The 19,706-nt window shown below is 31.3% G+C and overlaps 1 protein-coding gene across 3 annotated transcripts; it reads right to left on the bottom strand.

The window, feature by feature from the left end:
* Window positions 1–3,683: 3,683 nt before the first annotated feature.
* Window positions 3,684–12,038, bottom strand: LOC109184793 (alcohol dehydrogenase-like 2). Of its 3 annotated transcripts, none has more exons than XR_002054876.1 (10): window positions 11,910–12,037; window positions 11,676–11,815; window positions 11,002–11,048; window positions 10,590–10,915; window positions 8,991–9,073; window positions 7,227–7,302; window positions 5,847–5,911; window positions 5,633–5,729; window positions 4,969–5,127; window positions 3,684–3,992 (listed from the first exon to the last, which is right to left on the bottom strand). XR_002054876.1 is itself a non-coding variant. In XM_019334832.1 (10 exons), exons 1-10 carry the CDS (start codon window positions 11,959–11,961, stop codon window positions 3,876–3,878), a joined length of 1,161 nt encoding a protein of 386 aa, XP_019190377.1. In that variant the 5' UTR covers window positions 11,962–12,038; the 3' UTR covers window positions 3,684–3,875. The 3 variants fall into 3 exon arrangements, 2 of the variants coding, with proteins under 2 accessions (XP_019190377.1, XP_019190376.1); XM_019334832.1 differs by having other exon boundaries at window positions 5,633–5,724; window positions 5,843–5,911; window positions 11,910–12,038; XM_019334831.1 differs by lacking the exon at window positions 5,633–5,729 and having other exon boundaries at window positions 11,910–12,038.
* Between the last annotated feature and the right edge of the window lie 7,668 nt (window positions 12,039–19,706).

Raw genomic sequence — 19,706 nt, 5'->3', positions numbered from 1 at the left:
GTTCATAATTTTATTACTATATGTTCAGAATTGTAAGTTCATAATGTCAGAGTTCTATGTTCATAATTCCGTAACTGTACATTCATACTTTCATAACTGTACATTCATACTTTCATAACTGTACATTCATAATTCCGTAACTGTACATTCATAATTCAATAACTGTAACTTCATAATTTTCGAAACTCTATGTTCATAATTTTATCACTATATGTTCATATTGTAAGTTCATAATGTCAGAGCTCTGTGTTCATAATTGCATAACTGTACATTCATAATTCCGTTAACTGTACATTCATAATTCCGTAACTGTACATTCATAATTCAATAACTGTAAAATCATAATTTTCGAAGCTCCATGTTCACAATTTTAGAGCTCTATGTTCATAATTTTATCACTATATGTTCATAATTGTAAGTTCATAATGTCAGAGTTGTGTTTATAATTTTATAACTTACATTCATAATGTCATAACTGTACATTCATAATGCCATAACTGTACATTCATAATCCCATAACTGTACATTCATAATGGCACAAACGAATAACGCCGTTAACACCGTTAACGACGAGACAAAATCAATTTTTTTTTAACTGGAATGACACGTTTTTCAGCTGAGCCGTCGCAAGTATCATCTGAGCCTGCTCGAGGGGTTGTAGAACTGAGCAAAGAGGCTGCCAATGTTGTTGAGATATCGAGTAGCTCTCCAACCACTCGAGAGGTAGTGGAACTGAGTGGTGAGTTATCTCGAGGAGTAGAAGTTCTATCAAGCTCACCTCGTTTGCTAACTACTCGAGAAGATGCAGAACCAAGTGGTGAGGCCGAGCATACAACCATTCATGAGGCATAACGATTCGCAACTCCTCATGCTGAATTTGATGAATGAGTGATTGTTGAATTTGATTCTAGCTTAGCCAGTACTGGTGGAAACTGAGAAGTGCTGACTAGTGCGAGCTCAAAGAATCTATAGCCGACCATCACATCCTGATTGTTGAAATAGTTTTTTGACTATAACAAAATTACCAATTTGGTCCCGAGTTAACGGATGTCTAACAACAAAATAAACGGATGACCAAATTGGTTAAGATTTTTAAAGTTGAGGGACTTAATTGGTCAAGAAAAATAGTCAATGACTAAATTGATAATTTCACTATAGTCAAGGGACCATTTCGATAATTAACTCAAAATAATATATATGGTATCAAATCATTAAAACATTCCAAACTTCTGTACCAACTTTAGCCAAAACATAGGGGGGGGGGGGGGGGGGGGGTGGTGTAAACAAACAGTCATCACTAAGGATATGATGATTGAATTTGTTACTGTGTTACATAAACAAATTAACACGGCATAATTCTCTGTAAATAAAATCTCTGCATTAATTGATTTGAAGAGAGAATTTCAAATTATGTATTGTGTGTGGCTAAAAATAAAATTATGCATTATTATTATCCATCCAGATGATGCAACGCAGAGATTTCTTCTGCTCCAGCAACTCAAATGCTTGCATAATGTCTTCGAATTTGACTTCATGTGTTTTGAAACCCTCCAAATTCAGCTCCTGCATTTATTTATCGTAACCAAAAACGATTTTACTGTCAGACGTGTAATATTTTTTATAAATGTAAAAAAAATTGTTACATTTTAATTAAAAAGTATTTATCCAGATAAATTCGTGACAGTCACACATTAAACGCAGGCTAAAAAAGGACTACTCAAATAATGTCCCATCAGTTACCACCCCCTAACATTCGAGAAATAACAAGTTTTTTTTTTTTTTTTCACTCGAAGAAACAACAAAATAGCAAAATAAAATGACAACCATATATTTGTCTGATTTGGAATAATGCATTGCGAAACTTACATTTTTCAGATATTTTTCAGAGTCATTTTTACAATTTTTTTTTTTTAAATGAGGATGCCCATTTTTTTTTTTTAATTTTTTTTTATTGATTTAAGCCGTTGATCTAGATTTGATCAACGGCTCAGATCTCACCCCATTTTTAACCTGAGAGTATCTCCACACTTGAATTGCTACACACACACACATATATATATATATATATATATATATATATATATATATATATATATATATATATATATATATATATATATACACACACACACACCCACACCCACACACTCTACAGTGTATTTTGAGAGTCATTTTTCATTAATGCACAATCAGTTATTACAAGTTACACAATTAGGTAGTAACAGTTGTATAATCCAACGTAATGAGTTATACTAGGTAATTCTCACATTTTCACAGAAATAGTGATTCTTATTTGATCCTGACTCTCTCTCACTCTCTCTCTCTATATAATCGAATATTAATCCATGTTATTTGTTATTCAATTGTGTGGTTGCATATATAACTATTTGCATATATTATTTATAAAAAAAAAAAAAAAAAACTACAACTTTTAAGGATGTGTGGTTACTTCTAAATGTAAAATACGTGATTTTTACATAAAGTCATGTTATATTTCTCGACTAACATTACCGTATATAATAGTTCATATTTTTTATTGTGATGGAATATATCAGATTGGGCCTAGCCCATGTGTTCAGGGGTGGCTCAATGATAGAAGGATGGGCTTGCAGACCGGCATGCATGCACAGAGGATGGCTGCATGCGGTCTGCATACACAAAGGATGACTAAAAGCACAATGTACACAAGATTAGCATTAAAAACATGGACATAAATGAGGGATATAACTTTGATTGAGACTTATTATGTTTTTAATTATGCAAATTCTTTAATTTATTAACTTGTAGAAAAATCAACTAATTGATAACTACTCCACTTCAAAAAAAAAAAAAAAAACTAATTGATAACTACTCAATAAAAATGAAAATAAATTGAGTAAACATTAATTAAAGAATTAATATTAAGAAATGATTTTTGAAACTCTCGTTTATAAACTTTTCATGAAAGTATGTATGTTGCTTAGTTCATTAGAAGTCCAGAGTGCATCTATCAGTCTATCTGTCTGCCAATATCACATATTTTAACGGAAGTCCGGGAGCTTTTTTGTGGCACTTTCATGTTGGTCTCAAACTATTATTTTAGTTATTACAGTTCCAGTTGGGCTATTAAGGGTGTGTTTGATTTGAACATGAGAATCGAAATCGAAATATGAATAAAATACTTGATAATTGGAATATATTTTGGTGAGACTAGTTTGCATGTTTGGTAGTAGGGTGGAATTTGAAATAATTATCAACATTGATGTTTGGTTATGTATGGTCCTACAAATCTACAATCGAAATAAAGGTTTTAAAAATACCAAGAGCAAAAAATCAAGGCAATTGATCTTGAAAAAAGAGATCGTGGATCTTGAATGCAAGAGATTCCTAAATGGTTTTGACTTAATTTTTAATTCAATTAATTATCTTTAATTTAGCCGTGAACCACACACAATAAAAAACAACAAGGTAGAAAACTAAGTAAAGAAATAAAACCGAGGACACAACAATTGTTAACACAGTTCGGAAAAATTCCTCTTACGTTTTTCGAGACAACTCAGCCCAGCCCAATCCACTAAATGATCACCAAAGATTACAGGGGTTAGTAAGACATAACCATACACAAAATGGCCCTAGCCAATTACACCAAATCAATCTTCAAACATCTAGGTTGAGTAGGTTTGTGCATGCCACAACAAATCTTCAATCTTCAACACACCATAATTTTACTCATTAAAATTTTCTAGCTACTTCAACATACCAACAATTTGATAGTTTTAAAACTCGTGGACTGCAATTAACAAGACTCCAATAGTCATAGAACCAAAAATGAAATAATTCTAATAATCTAATGTGGATAAAAAGGCAGACGCTTATGAAGATCCAACTAAAATTTGTTAAGCATCCATCCAGATGATGCAACGCAGTGACTTCTTTTGTTCGAGCAAGTCAAATGCTTGGTTAATATCTTCGAATTTGACTTCATGTGTTTTGAAACCCTCCAAATTCAACTCCTACATTCATGTTATAATAGAACAAAGAAAAAAAAATGATTAATTGGACACATAGTGATGTATGAAGTAAGTGATCGCGGTATGTTACTCTTAAATTATTAGTAGTGTAATTGTTATCCTTCAATTTTTAAAACGGTACATATATTGTCCCTCCTATATGGTACGAGAGAAAAATTGAAGGGCAATATTTACACTACGAGAGGATATATATATATATATATATATATATATATATATATATATATATATATATATATATATATATATTGTTTTAAAAATTGAGAATCAGCATTTTCACTATTAATAATTCAGAAATGACCCCGCCTATGTTACTCTTAAATTATTAGTAGTGTAATTGTTATCCTTCAATTTTTAAAACGGTACATATATTGTCCCTCCTATATGGTACGAGAGAAAAATTGAAGGGCAATATTTACACTACGAGAGGATATATATATATATATATATATATATATATATATATATATATATATATATATATATATATATATATTGTTTTAAAAATTGAGAATCAGCATTTTCACTATTAATAATTCAGAAATGACATTGATAATTTACACCAGATAAGACCCTGTTTGGTAAAATGGCTGTTAGCTGTTAGCTGTTAGTTGTTAGCTGATTGTGTTAATTAGAGGGTATAAATAGTTGATAACATTAGCTGATTGTATAAAAGTATTTGGTAAATTAGCTGTTAGCTGATAGCTGTTAGCTGTTTGGTATAATTTTTTTTCTCAAAAAGCTAATTGAAAAAGTTGCTTGGAGTAGCCTTTTAAATTTTAGCCTTTTGAAGTTGCAAAAAGTTAATTAACCAAACATTTGTATTGATATTTTAACTAAATCAAACAATTAATAGTTGTCAAATAAGTCAAAATTGGCCTATAGGCCAATTTTTTACCAAACATGGCCAAGTAAATTCAAGAGCTTACATTTTCAAAAAAAAAATTCAAGAGCTTACCTTTTGCATATATTTTTGGGCAAGTACGGGAACATCAACCTTCGGTTTGATTCCTCCAAACAAGCATCCAATGATTGTTCTTTCCGCTAAGAGCTCATAAGGGTTTATACTTATCGGCTTTCCATGCATTTCCATCCCAAGTATTATTGTACATCCACCCTACAAATTATAATAACTCCAAAAATTAATTATTTTGTAGTATACGTCTAACTTTAATTAAAAATTTATTAGTTTTTTAGTTACTCCTTATAGGACATTTGCGAGGATGTAAATCACAGTGATTCAGACATGATCAAATGTCAGTGCGTAACGCCCCGTCAGGACATTTGCGAGGATGTAAATTACAATGACACAGCAAACAGGGCCAAATGTCAGTGCGTACAAAGAATCTACCCACTTCAACCCCAGGTCCCCACACCCGCCCCGTCAGGGCATCTGCGAGGATGTAAATCACAATGACTCAGCAGATAGGGCCAAATGTCAGTGCGTACAGAGAATCTACCCACTTCGGGCATAATCCCCACACTGCTACCGTTTAGATTCGAGCATTGATCTTAGTGAACCATTGAGCTAAACTCGTGGGGATAGTAATTTTTTAAGCTTTTTAATTGGAATGAAACGCTAGTATTTGTTATGAATATAACATATTAAGTGGATTTGATACTTGACGAGAGCTGGCGAAAGCGTCTTGCATCAAGGATGCTAAACCAATGCACTCGAAGCAATAGTCTGCCCCTCCATTGGTTATTTTTTTTTATGACCTATTTAAGATAAATAAAATAATTAATATTCAACGAGAGTACTAGTTTAATAACTATTCCATATTTTTTAATATCATATATAATAATTTTTTTTTTAAAAAGGAAGATACTCTTGACCTCAGCTACTGAACTTTCCCCACAATTAGTTGGATTGATAAAATCTGTTAGTCCAAACTTCTTCCCTGTGACATTCAACAACAACAATAATGACAATAATAATAAATCAATTTTTTGAATCTCTTAACTGTTGCGATTTTCACTTTTGATTGTCGAGTTTAAACTAATAAAAAATTTGGTCCTCACTCCTGACTAATAAAAATGTGCCACTTTTAATTAGTTCTTATGAAAAACTAAAAATGGCCCAATTTTAATAGTTAGTGATAAATTAATTAAGGGGGTGTATTCAATCATGACTTTCATAGAGTTTTAAAGACTTTTATGAACTTTAAAAGTTTGGAGGTATTCAATTCAAACTTTTAAAGAGTCTTTAAAAGTCATGCGGTATTCAATCAAGATTTTTAAAGAGTCTTTAAAAGTCGTGCGGTATTCGATTAAGACTTTTAAGGAGTCTTTAAAAGTCATGTGGTATTCAAAAAGTTATGAACTTTTGTAGACTTTTTAATTTTAAGACTTTTGTAGACTTTTCCTTCTCAAATATAAATAGTTGAAATCCAACCATCAACCCCAAGATTTCAAAATTTCTTTCTAACAACTTTGAATGTTCTCTCTCTCTATTTAAACTCTATATTAAACCTATCTAAATTCAATAAAATTATTTTTTCTTCATTATCCTATATTTTCCTCATACCTAAACTCTACCAATTTTTCTCTCTCTCATAAACTTTAGAATCTTCATCTAAAAATTTGAAACAATATTATTTTTACTTCATTATTGCTTGTTTATATTAATTTTTATTTTTTTCTATGAATTTTTTATCCCTAACTTTCTCTAATTCTCCCTAAATACATGAACAAAGCAATTTTTTTATCGTCAAATTTTATATATAAGTAATTAGCATATAAGTCTCAGCATACTACGGATAAAAATAATAATGTTGAGAATGTTGATGTGGGTGAAAAACTATATAATAAGAAGAATTTTATGATATATTATAAATGTTTTGTAAAAAAATTGTAAATGATAAGAATCAAAATCATTGAATGTTTGTAATAATGTATTCAATTTAGAATTTCAATGACTTTCGTAGACTTTTTAAAATAAAAAGTTGATAAAAGTCTATGAATATTTTTTTATATAGACTTTTATAGAGTCTTAAAAAGTTTTAAAAAGTTTTGAACGACTCTATGAAAGTCAATCAAAGTTTATTAAAATCTATCATTTTAAAAGTCTTTAAAACTCTACAAAAGTCATGATTGAATACACCCCCTAAGTTGATTTTGAACTCAAAGGATAAAAATGATAAAAATGTAATGGTCAAATAATAATAATAATAATAATAATAATAATAATTTTTATATATTCTTTATCATACCCACCAAGTTCAAACTTTTCCGGAATCAAGTCAACCCCAATAATTTTGGATGCTCCACGTAGCCTTGCACCTTCAGCAACCTATAATATAATAGTTTGAAATCCACAATATTAAGTGAGTAATGTCTTCATTTAGATTATAATATATTTATGCTCTTTTAGATTATCTATCATCTTCACTCTACTTAAATTGTATATGTTCATTTGGTGTTGTAATATTAATGTAAGTGCAATTGAAATGAATGTAAAAAACGCGTTCATCTTATGTATGTTGAATTAGGAGAAATTTTCAATTTTGTAAAACTGAATTCTACTATGTAGCAAAAAGAGAAAAAAAAAATCAAATTTTATTTGTATTATTTTATTGTCATAGGAAAAATATCTATTTCGTAAAAAATCACATCGATCTCAGATCATAGCAAGAACTTCTTAATTATTCAGAGTATAAGGGTCAAAGTACCTATGAGGTTCATATACTATAATGTTTTGTTCAATTTAGTTCTTCTACTTTAATTTTTTCCAATTTAGTCCTTATTCTTTAAAAATTGAAATAATTAAGGACAATAGCTTATGTGACCAAATATTTATGTATTTATTTGTGATATATTAATGTAATATATTGGTGGTAAAAATAATTAGTTTTAAATATTTATAAAATAATATATGAGTTGGCATATAAGTATGATGACGTGACAGAGATAATGTTAGCAGCAAATCAACTATTATCCTTAATTGTTTAGCTTTTCAAAGTAAAGGGACTAAATTGATCAAAATTAAGATAGAAGGACTAAATTGAACAAAACACTATTGTACATGAACCTCATAAGTACTTTGACCAAGTGTAAGTTACCAATTGCAATGCATCATGTCAAATGAAGTTTTTTTTTTTTTTTTGAATGCTCCTGACTCTATTACATTTGAAGTTTATTTATGCTAAGAAATAATACTATTAATAAAATTATCCAAAAACTTGTATTACTACTAGAGTCGTTAATGCATGGATCATAGTCCATACTGTTGTGTGGACCACAAATAAAAAGTACATTATATTACTCCGTATTTGTGTACATAAAGTACATTATTTGATTATTGAAAGTACATTATTTTATATATCAAATAATGTACATTCAATATACGAATAATGTATTTTTAATATATTAAAAATGTATATTGTGTTCATGGAAAGTATATTATTTGAGTACTGAAAATACATTATTTTATATAATGTACATTTAGTACACATATAATCTACTTTTAGTATATTAAAAATAATTTTTTTATGGGGTCACATTTGTGTGAGATCGTTTCACTGATCCTTATCTATGAGACAGGTCGAGTTGGATCGAGTCAATATTCAAATGTAATACTTATACTACCAAATGTAATATTAAATTAGAATTAAAATGTTTGTTATTTATAAGAGAAAACGTAATACTTTTATATTTTGATGTAAAAGTATTACATTTTCCATCAAAAGTATTATATTTATCCTTATTAATAATGTTGCACTTATAAAGGAAATGTAATACTTTTGATGAAAAATGTAACACTTTTACATCAAAATGTAAAAATATTACTTTTTTTCTTCAAAAGTATTACATTTTTCCATGTAATAAACATTTTATTCTTAATTTAGTATTACATTTTCTAGTATAAGTATTACATCCCGACCCATCTCACGAACAATAATATGTCAGGTGGTCTCATACACAAATTTTGTCTTTTTATGATCAACTCATCACTATGTGAACCATAAAAAGTTGCCTTACCGCAAGCCCCACAGCACCAAGTCCAAAAATTGCAACAGTAGAGCCTTCTTCAATCTTAGCAACTTTCCAGGATGCCCCTATACCTACATACATAAACAATTGCATTGATATTTTTTCTCAAGGAGAGAGATAATATCATTTTTGATTTATCAAATATAATGGTAATGGATATATTAGAAATGAGGCAAATCAACCCAAAGAAATGGAGCACCGAAGACCCGGAGCCTTGGGATCAAGCCTCACGCTTAACTCGGGCTGCCTCGGCAACAAACCTCCCAGGTCCGCGTTGGCGACTTCCCAGGCCGCAGTTGGTGGACTGCCCAAGACGACTCCCCCAAGCCAACCTCTCGGTCGGGAGTCTAGCCGACCTGCCTGGGCGGCAGGTGCAGTCAAAGACGGTTGTAACCGTCCCCTCCTCTTTAGGGTGGCGGTTACGGGTCTCTTGGGTATAAAAGGTGTCCCTTTTGTTCCCTTAAGACATCACTGGCTATGTCTTAACATCTTGTGTTGTCTTGTCCTAATTCACTCTTGTAATAGGATTACACTCGTTGTAATTCGTATATCGACTTGTTATTAATACAATATTGTCTCTGTGACACATATTTTGTCCTGTTACCTTGTCAATTTGCTATTCTTTATTTATTCTTCCAAAAAGGCTGAACCCCAACCCTAAGGGCGCTATTCCTTATTTATTGGTTTTATTGATTCGATCCACCCGGGTTAATTAAATCCATCAAATGGTATTTTTATTTTGGGTAACACTTGTGTGAGACCGTCTCACGGGTCTCAATTCCTGAGACCGACCGAATATTTAAGTAATGGGTCAAATATTTGATTAATGGGTTGGATTTTTTACCTTATTAATCAAAGATCTCACCCGTCTCACGGATTAAGACCCATGAGACGGCCTCACAAAAGTTTTTGCCTTTTATTTTTTTGTTTTAAATTACCAATTCAATACTTTTAGTTTCTTAATCTATATAAATTGGCTCACATGACACTCGTGTAAGACCGTCTTACGGATCCTTATTCGTGAAATGGTTCGGTTGGGTCGTGTTAATATACAAATGTAACATTTATACTAGCAAATGTAATACTTATTAGGAATAAAGTATTTGTTACTTATAAGGGAAATGTAATACTTTTACATATTTTGATGTAAGAGTATTACTTTTTTTTTCATCAAAAGTATTATATTTTCCTAATTAGTATTACATTTGCTAGTATAAATATTACATTTTCATCTAAATTTACTAACTTTTATTCAAAACATTTAAAATACCCTTATATTCATCAAGCTTCAATTCACCATTTTTTTATTGAATGACGAGGGAAACCTGCAGCCACTACCCGAGAGTGTGCACTGGTAGTCTAGGTTGCCCATAGTTTAATCGGCAAAGACCACAAGGAGGTAAACCAGCTAGTCTAGGTTGCCCATAGTTTCGTTAACTGACTCAAATCAAGAAAGTTGAAATCCGGACTCATAACCTTGTGATTAAAAGTTTGTATCCTTAGTCATTTTAGTTTATTTTAAAAAGGCCGAGAGACTAAAAATGATCAAACCAACAAAAAATGCTACAGAAGTTGAAGATAATCTACCTGTAGTGACACCACAACTGAGCAAGCAAGCCATATCAATGGGGAAATCAGGGTTCATCTTAACAACATGAGTGATATCTACCACAGTGTACTCAGAAAAGCTGGACACATTCAAAAGATGATGAATGCTTTGTCCATCCTTATCCTTGAACCGGCTTGTTCCATCTCTAGGCATTCCACTTTGATACCTAACTGCAAATTTTGTGCAAGTGTTACCTTTTGGGGATTTGCAATCCCTACATTCCCCGCAGTTCCTTCTAAACACAGGGATTACCAAATCCCCAAATCTCACTTCATCCACATTTTCACCCACACTCTCAACCACACTAAAGAAAAAAAAAATTTATTGAAGTCATTGTACAATTTAATTATGTACCAATAAAAAAATTATGCAATTTAATTAATTACTTACCCGGCTGCTTCATGGCCTAGGATTCTTGGAAAAAAAGACAGTGGTCCCTAAATAGTGAACCATAAGTCACAACTTACATTATATATAGTAACAGAGAGTATATATGTCACTTATTGAAAAATCAAAGTAAATTGTGAAATTATGTTTTTATACTGAATTAGAAACTCATGACCTTTATACACAAAAATTACACCTTACATTTTTTTTTAAAAAAAAAGTATTATATTTTTTCTTACCAGGGACACTTTATTCCTTATTAGTATTACATTTTTCAGTATTATATTTCCATCTTGACCCGACGTGTCTCACTTATACAAGTTTTTGTCATTAAAAAAAAAAAGGAAAAGGATCACCCTTAACTTTTAAAGTACCAATTAAGTCTATCGACATTATATTTTGATGCAATAAAGTCCAAAAATCGATTAGTGATATGTGATTGTCACATGTCACAAGGGTTCCGGTCAACATTCAAGCCAACTCCGACGATATTTTCGACAATAAAGTGAACAGTTGCCGGTAAATATAAAGTGAACGGTAGCCGGAGAATCAAGAAAAGATAAGGCAATTAACCCAGTTGCCTTTTCACCGGAGAAGGCAACCGCTATATGCTGATCATCATAATGTAATTAATATGGAGGTTTTAGTTGAAAATTGGAATAATTCTTAGAACTTACAGACTTAAATTTCCAGTAAGTAAGATCAGAATGGCAGAGGGATGAACAGAGAATCTTAATCCGAACCTCCCCAGGCTTGGGAGGAGCCACTTCGATTTCTTCTATCACAAGTGCCTCTCCAGCTCCTCTACATACTGCAGCTGTGGGTTTAGTTCACACCAAACCCAATTTAATTCCCTCCTTAAAGTATGAATTCAAAAGATTTTAGTGAAATTTCTTAGAGAAGATTCAAACCTTTGCATTTGATAGGTTTCCCTATCGTGTTTGGTGCAGACTTGAACTCCATCACACAACTCTCTCTCACTCTTTCTGTGGCTATAATCTGTCCCGGGATTAGGATAGATGGAGATTCTTTGCAAAGAAAGTTGTCTTTTATTGTTTTGTTTTCGGGAAAATGGTACTTTTTACTCCTGAGTTATATACTTATAGCACTTTTTCCCCCTCAATTATTTAGGTAAGCACATTAGCCCCCTCAGTTATTCTAACAGTGGTGCTTTTTCCCCCTGATATATTTAATTAACATTTATACCCTTAAAGTAAATATTTTATTTATTTTACTTCTCCAACAAATTATTGCGTATACGTAGGGATGACCACGGTTCGGTTTGAATTGAACCGGATACTATAGCAATCGAATTAATAGTTTTCGGTTATAATTCAGATCTAGAATCCAATATTTAAATGTCAATTTATTAAAATTATGTATCAAAAAAATTGAATCTTGAACCGTGAACCGGCGGTTCTGGATCCAATTCACGATTTTGAACCGTCTTTATTTTAAAATTTTATTTTTTATTTTAAAATAGTATAAATTCAACAATATATGTATTTTATTTTTTCAGTTCGGAACATGAACCGTCCGTTCTGGTTCACGATTTTAATAAACTCTAAATATCGGATTTCGATTCTAAATTGTAATTGGAATATTTCGATTTGGTTGCTATAGTGTTTGTTTGGTTTGAACCAAATTATGGTCATAATTTGTTGGAGAAAAAAAATAAATTAAATATTTAGTTGAAGGGTAAATATGTCCATTTAACATTTCAGGGGGGAAAACAGCCACTTCAATAATTTAGGGGGCAAAAATGCTATAGGTATATAACTCAGGGGAAAAAAGTGTCATTTTCCCTTTGTTTTCTAATAAAAACAAATAGCTCAATCAACGAGAATGCACTAATTAGAGCACAATATAAACGTGTGTCTTTTAGGGGTATGCAAACTTCGGATAATTTTCGGTTAACCGACTGAACCGACAAAATTCGGTTAACTGTTTTTTAATCTAACTTTTTTGATTCGGTTAATGGTTAAAATTTTTTTCAAACTTCAGTTAACGGTTAATTCGGTTCGAAAGTGTCAGTTAACCGAACTTTTCAATATATACTAGCAGGGCACGCGCGATGCGCGTTATGCAAGGCTGAACTAACATAGATGTAAGAACTTTAATATAACAGGGACATATGAATGTGAATACAATACGACTTAAATTTCAGAAGAAGCGGTTTGAGTGTAACTGGAAAGACAAAATAAGCGTGACAATTATATGAAGGCAAATTTTTCTATCAGTAGGAATGACCAGGTACCTGAAGAAGTCATCGAAAGAAGAGAAAACATCTCTCAAAAGTCTTAACTGCCATAACGCATTATTAAATCATTAGATGTTTGAGTGAGTATGATTCATTGGATCATTTCAAGATTTTATACTTAGCATTTCGCTATCACCAAAAAATGGTTAATTGACAATTGCAAAATATTAATTAGTTCAGTAAAATCTCTAATAAGTGCAAGCAGTAGAATTTCACACAACTCTCTCCCTCGCTCTCTTTCTGTGGATATAGTCTGTCCCGGGATGGAGATTCTTTGCAAAGAAAGTTGTCTTTTATTGCTCTGTTTTCTAATAAAAACAAATAGCTCAATCAAAGAGAATGCACTAATTCGAAAAACAATATAAACTTGTATCCTTATCTACTATCCACTATATCCAGAGCCAATAAACTTTGGTCAGAACTACTATCCACTATATCCAGAGCCAATAAAGTTTGGTCAGAAATTATTGGATGAAATGAATGGTTCAGATTATTTAGATTTTAGTAATTTTTTTTTTCTACTTTACCCTCTATTATATTATTTTATTTCCTTAAAAATATTCGTATTTCATTAATATAAACTCTAGTAACAAAATATTCTATTAACTAACTTACTCATTGATTTCTATAATAAAAGTCTTAGGTTAATAGGTTCGAACCCAACCCAATCATAGTTAGCATAATTGCTGAACATATACTATAAATATGTTATAGTGTATTAAAAAAATATATAATATGAACTTTGGTCAAATAATTAGTTCGACTAAATACATAGCATTCAAAGTTGAGCATCAAATATTACAAATAAGGAACCTTGAATTTTTTTTTTTTTTGTATTTAAAAAAATAAATTTAGGTTAAGTTTTTTTTTTTTTTCCGTTTAATTAATTTTTTATTATTATTTAAAACAAGACTGAATATTTCAATTATGCTTTAGCATTATTGGAATGATTTAGGTCATTATGGTGTTAATATTTTTGTCTATATTTCTATAATGATACAATTGTACATACATTACTTTACAAATATTGTACTATTATTTTTTTATTGGACAAAATTGTTCTTACATCATTGTCAGACCTGTACGACCTAACTACAAAGTAGTTGGTCAAGAATACAACTACACATGGACTCTAAATGGTAAGACCATTGTCCAAAGAATTGACAATGTTGACACCCACTAGCTTCAATTGAACAAGTTTACACATCACTCTCAGAATTTTATCAATGAATAAAAACTTTAAAAGAAATTTGTAGGTTAATTTTTACTATAACATTATCACAATATCTATTGTAACCATATTCTGAATTATTTATCAGCATCCTCTATAGACAACAATTGTAGCAATTGTCATTGACAAACTCAAAAAATAATTTGTCGCAACAACAAATGGAAATTAAAAAAAATCAATAACTTCATTGTGTGGATGAAAAGTAAGTACTCTACTCTATTACTTTATTAAATTAAATAAATTAGTAAGTACAACAAAAAATAATGCATATGCATTTCTTTAATTTAGAATTAGATATCTACAAAGCCTTTATTCAAAAAAAAATTATTCATTATCAACAAATTTAAAAAGAGATATAATTTGATTAGTTATATATTGTCTTTAATTTCTACAATGCAATCCTTACCTTCAAATTAATTAATTAATTATATTTACTACATTGTCCATTGCATTCTTTTTACACTATCTTGTAATTAAATACTCCATATCAAAGTTATAAACTTATAATACATAATAATGTTATATATTTATTTATCAAGTATTTTAATTTTTTTTTAAACCACCAATTATTTTATTAATACCATGAAAAAAACACATTTGAAACCAATTATATAAACTACTTGGGGGGATTTGTTAACAAAGGTGGTATTCAAATAATCCAAGAAATTGAAGCGAGAAACTACCCCGTAATATCTTTCGACTACATCATAGTTGTTCACTTTAAAGACAAATCATATTTTTTTTTATTAAGATAATTTAAAATGTATAAAATTTTACTATCTTATCTAATTTTATTCCTTAAATAAACTAGGAATTTCTCAATCCACAAGAACTCATCTAATAATTATAATGGTTTAACCAAAAGTACCTAAAGGACCAGTATGCTTTTATCCTAATAATAATAATAATATGTAAATGGTAATTAGATCATTATCTTACTTAGTTACATTTAAAACTCATTATTAAAAATGTCAATGTAGGGCAATAGACCATTATAACACACTTGACACATTGAAAAGATGTCGAGACTACAATAATGCTGCAACCAATTTTGCAAAACCAAAAAATGAGAAAATTTCAAAAATAGTCACCGTTGCAACATTCATTGATCTCATATATATATATATATATATATATATATATATATATATATATATATATATATATATATATATATATATATATATATATATATATATATATATATATATAAATTAATTTTTTAAATAAGTGGCGGGTAGCCCGCGGGCCAAAAAAGCATACTCTTTGGCGGGCTGCTATTTTCGAAACCCAGTCCATCTAAGTAAGGGGCGGGACGAGCCGGCCCGCAGACAAAGTCCGTTTTGACGGCTAGTGACTGAGGAACTAATTTAGAAATGCACCATTAGAGAAGATTTTGGCTAAGTATGGGGTGCAACATATAGGGGGAGCTCCATATCATCTCTAAACAAGTGGTCAAGTGGAGAATGCAAATCGAGACATCAAGGCTATATTTGGTCAATCCCTAAGCACCGTAGGGATTGACCAGAGAAGTTAGATGACGCTTTGTGGACTTTTAAGATAACTTATAAGACTCCCATTGAAACCACTCCATTTCGGTTGGTTTATGGAAAGGCGTACCATTGCCGGTCGAGATTGATCATAAGGCATATTGGGCAATTAAGAAGCTTAACAATGATCTTGATATTGCAAGGCTTGAAAGACTTTGGCGACTTGATGAGTGGAGTGTGCTTGCTTACGAAAATTCAAAGGCCTACAAAGGTGTATCATGACAAAGCGTGGCTTTTCTTTTTCATATTCACATTTTGTGGTTTCACTTCCTCTTCGCGTAAGTTTCTTTAACACTCATAAATTATGAATGTGCAGACATGGATTTATGAATGTGTAGTTATGAGATTATGACTTTTCTGTTATGCGATTATGAATTTTCTGTTATGCGATTATCAATGTATAGAAAATTCATAATTACATAACTGTAAATTCATAATCTCATAACAGAAAATTCATAATCACATAACAAAAAAGTCATAATTTAATAAATATAAATTCATAATCTGAACATAAAATGCAAAACGCCATTAAAAGCACATTAACTAATTTTTTTTTCTGATAAAAACGATATCGTTTAGGACCGTATTCACCAAGCATGGTGAACACGTTTCCATGGCATAATTTGCTTACTTTTCAATGCAAAGCTAAAGCTATTCCTCGGAATCAATGGCCCAATCTATAAATTTGCTTTTGCATCTGATGGATACGAATTTAGAATGGGCTTTCTAATTAACGGAAATAATTTTGTTAACTATTAACCAAATTAATTTAATTAGTTTAGTCAAATAAGTAAATTGCATCTACTTGGTTAACGGTTATAAATTTTAAAATTCTGATTATCGGCTAAATCAGCTAATTTTTTTAATTGTTTTTAAAAAGAATTAATAAATTAATAGTAAATGAAATTGTAAGATATATTTTATATAATAAATATACTTCATAATATAAAATATTATATATATAATAAAATTTCAGGATTACCCAGTTAACTGAATATATTTCAATTAGATTAATTAGGAAAATTATATTTCAATTCAATAAATGGTTTCACTAAAATAAAAATTCAATTAATTAAGTTTTAAATTAATCAAATGGTTCACTAAAATAAAAAATTTAATTAATTTAGTTTTAAATTAATCAAATGGGGACCCCTAATGGAGAACTGAATTTATAAGATTATTTAAATTTGAGAACTAATATTTAACCTAAGCTTTACAATATTTTTGGTTGATGGGATATGTCGCTTAGGAGAGTTCGAGATCAATCAATCATTATTGTGTGGAACATAGTCCATACAAGTTGTATGAGTCATATTTTATTTACTGTAAAATAATGTATATTCAGTACAAAAATAATGTACATTATATTTAGGAGATATACATTATTTTTGTTCTGAGTGTACATTATATTGTATAATGTACATTCAGTACAAAAATAATATACATTTAATATATTAAAAATGTACTTTTATTATGGTCCACATAACATTGTATAAACCAGAGTTGACACAATAATTTGCCGAGATCGAATGGCCAGGCCGCTGGCGGCCTGTGTGTGCTCATACATGCGCTTGTGGATATTGTTCAACATAATTTATTATTAAACTAGTGTACTTTATGTTATAAATATTTAAAAATCATTGTAGTTGGTGGACATTATTTCACTTAACAACTTTACCCTATTTGCTCCCATATGTATGATTATCTCATCACATAATACTGGAGTGTTACCATCCCGAAACACAGAGCTAAAGTAGGCGAACTTAGACGTTATCAGCGCGAATCGCATTCATATTCTCCAGTGAATAATATGCTAGGTTACTATGCATGCGTAGTTTTTTTAAGGATTTTTAATCCTTGTTGCTACGTGATTTATAATCTTCCGTATGTATCTTTCCATTATATATATATATAGTTGAGTTCATATGAGGATCACAATATATTAAGGACTCTGCGGACTGATTACGGACACATAACAAATTAGTATCATGCACAAAATTTAATGCACAATGGCACACAAGAATACATGTAAATATCATAGGTTTCGAACCCATGCTCTATTAATTAAAAAACTATGCACACAACATACAACTGTGGCACACGACTACATTAGGCCAGGCACGCAACATACAGACTAATGGCACACGACTACACAAGTCCGCACAGTACTCATTAAGTTTTTAATATAAGCTAGAATCATGTGAAAGGATGAGTCTCCTAAATTAGAATTACAATTCTGAACAACTTGGAGGGCATCAGACTCTATGATGATGTTGTTGACACTCATAGACTTGAGCCAGGTGAGGGATTCACGGATTGCCATTGCTTATGCCTCCTTAGCATTGCAAACACCCTTCTAGTTGGATCCCTTTGCAGCCACAAAATGTCCTTGATCATCTCTCAAAACACAACTGAAACCCATGCAACCCTCATCCTTATTTATTGCAGCATCTACGTTCAGTTTCATGAAGCCCCGTTGAGGTTTGATCCATCTATCTTCAGTTGTGGCAGTCGTATGGGGTTTCTGCTTTTCAGATGAAGCTGCTTGCCATGCTGCGTAGAAAGTCTTTGTTTTAATGATCAAGTTGCTCGCTGATTCCAATGACTGATTATTCCAAACTATGTTGTTCTTTATGTTCCAAATATTCCAACATACCATGAAGATGATGCAAATATGAGTACTAGACAGTACATCTAGGGAGTTACACACCCAATCTTGGAAACTTACAGAGTTGCTGGATAGAGAATGGAAGTTCAATTGGTTCCAACAAGCCTTAGCATAATCACACTCAACAAAGAGATGAAGGATTGATCTACAAAGGCTGCAAATTTCATTACAGCTGATCTGCTTCTGCCTTAAGATATCTTTGGTAGAGAGGCACATATTACAAGCTTGCCACATGAAAGCTTTGACCTTAGGAGGAATCTTACACTGCCAAATACTGCTCCATTTTTTTTTGTCCTCTTCCCTTAGCTCTCCACAAATAGCCTTATAACAACTCTTTACCGAGAATTTATCGTCTTCCTCTCGGCCCCATATGATTTTATCATGCACTTGTTGATTGGGTAAAGGAATTTTCAGTATAAGGTCTGCATCCCTGGGGATAAAGATGTTTCTGATGGTGGGAACGTCCCAATTATGGGTGTTGGGGTCGATAAGATCTTCCACCTTTGAATTCTCCATAAACGGGAAAGGAAAAGATATAACCCTTGAATTTGTGTTATCCGGCAACCAAATATCCCTCCAAATTTTAGTTTGAGTACCATTTCCAATTCTCCATCTTGAGTGTCTCCGAATAAGGTCTTGTGTTGCCATCAAGCTAGTCCAAATGAAGGATGGGTTTACCCCTCTCTTAGCATCAAGAAAAGATGAGTCCGGGTAGTATCTTGCCTTGTAAACTTTAGAAACCAGGGAATTGGGATTCTGAACTAATCTCCAAGCTTGTTTGCAAAGTAGAGCAAGATTGAAACTATGAAGGTCACGGAATCCGAGACCCCCCATTTTTTTGGTTTACAAAGATAGTTTCAAGCTTTCCAAATGATACATTTATTGACCCTCCCCCCCCCCCCCCCCCCGAGTTCATGATGGTCTCCACCTCTTTGATAATTCCCTTTGGCATAAGAAAAACTCCTATGGCATAAGTAGGAAGGGCCTGAAGAACTGACT

The sequence above is a fragment of the Ipomoea nil genome, unplaced genomic scaffold, assembly GCF_001879475.1.
Source record: "Ipomoea nil cultivar Tokyo-kokei standard unplaced genomic scaffold, Asagao_1.1 scaffold1286, whole genome shotgun sequence".
Classification (NCBI taxonomy): Eukaryota; Viridiplantae; Streptophyta; class Magnoliopsida; order Solanales; family Convolvulaceae; genus Ipomoea; species Ipomoea nil.
This window is presented reverse-complemented; position numbering and strand designations above follow the sequence as displayed.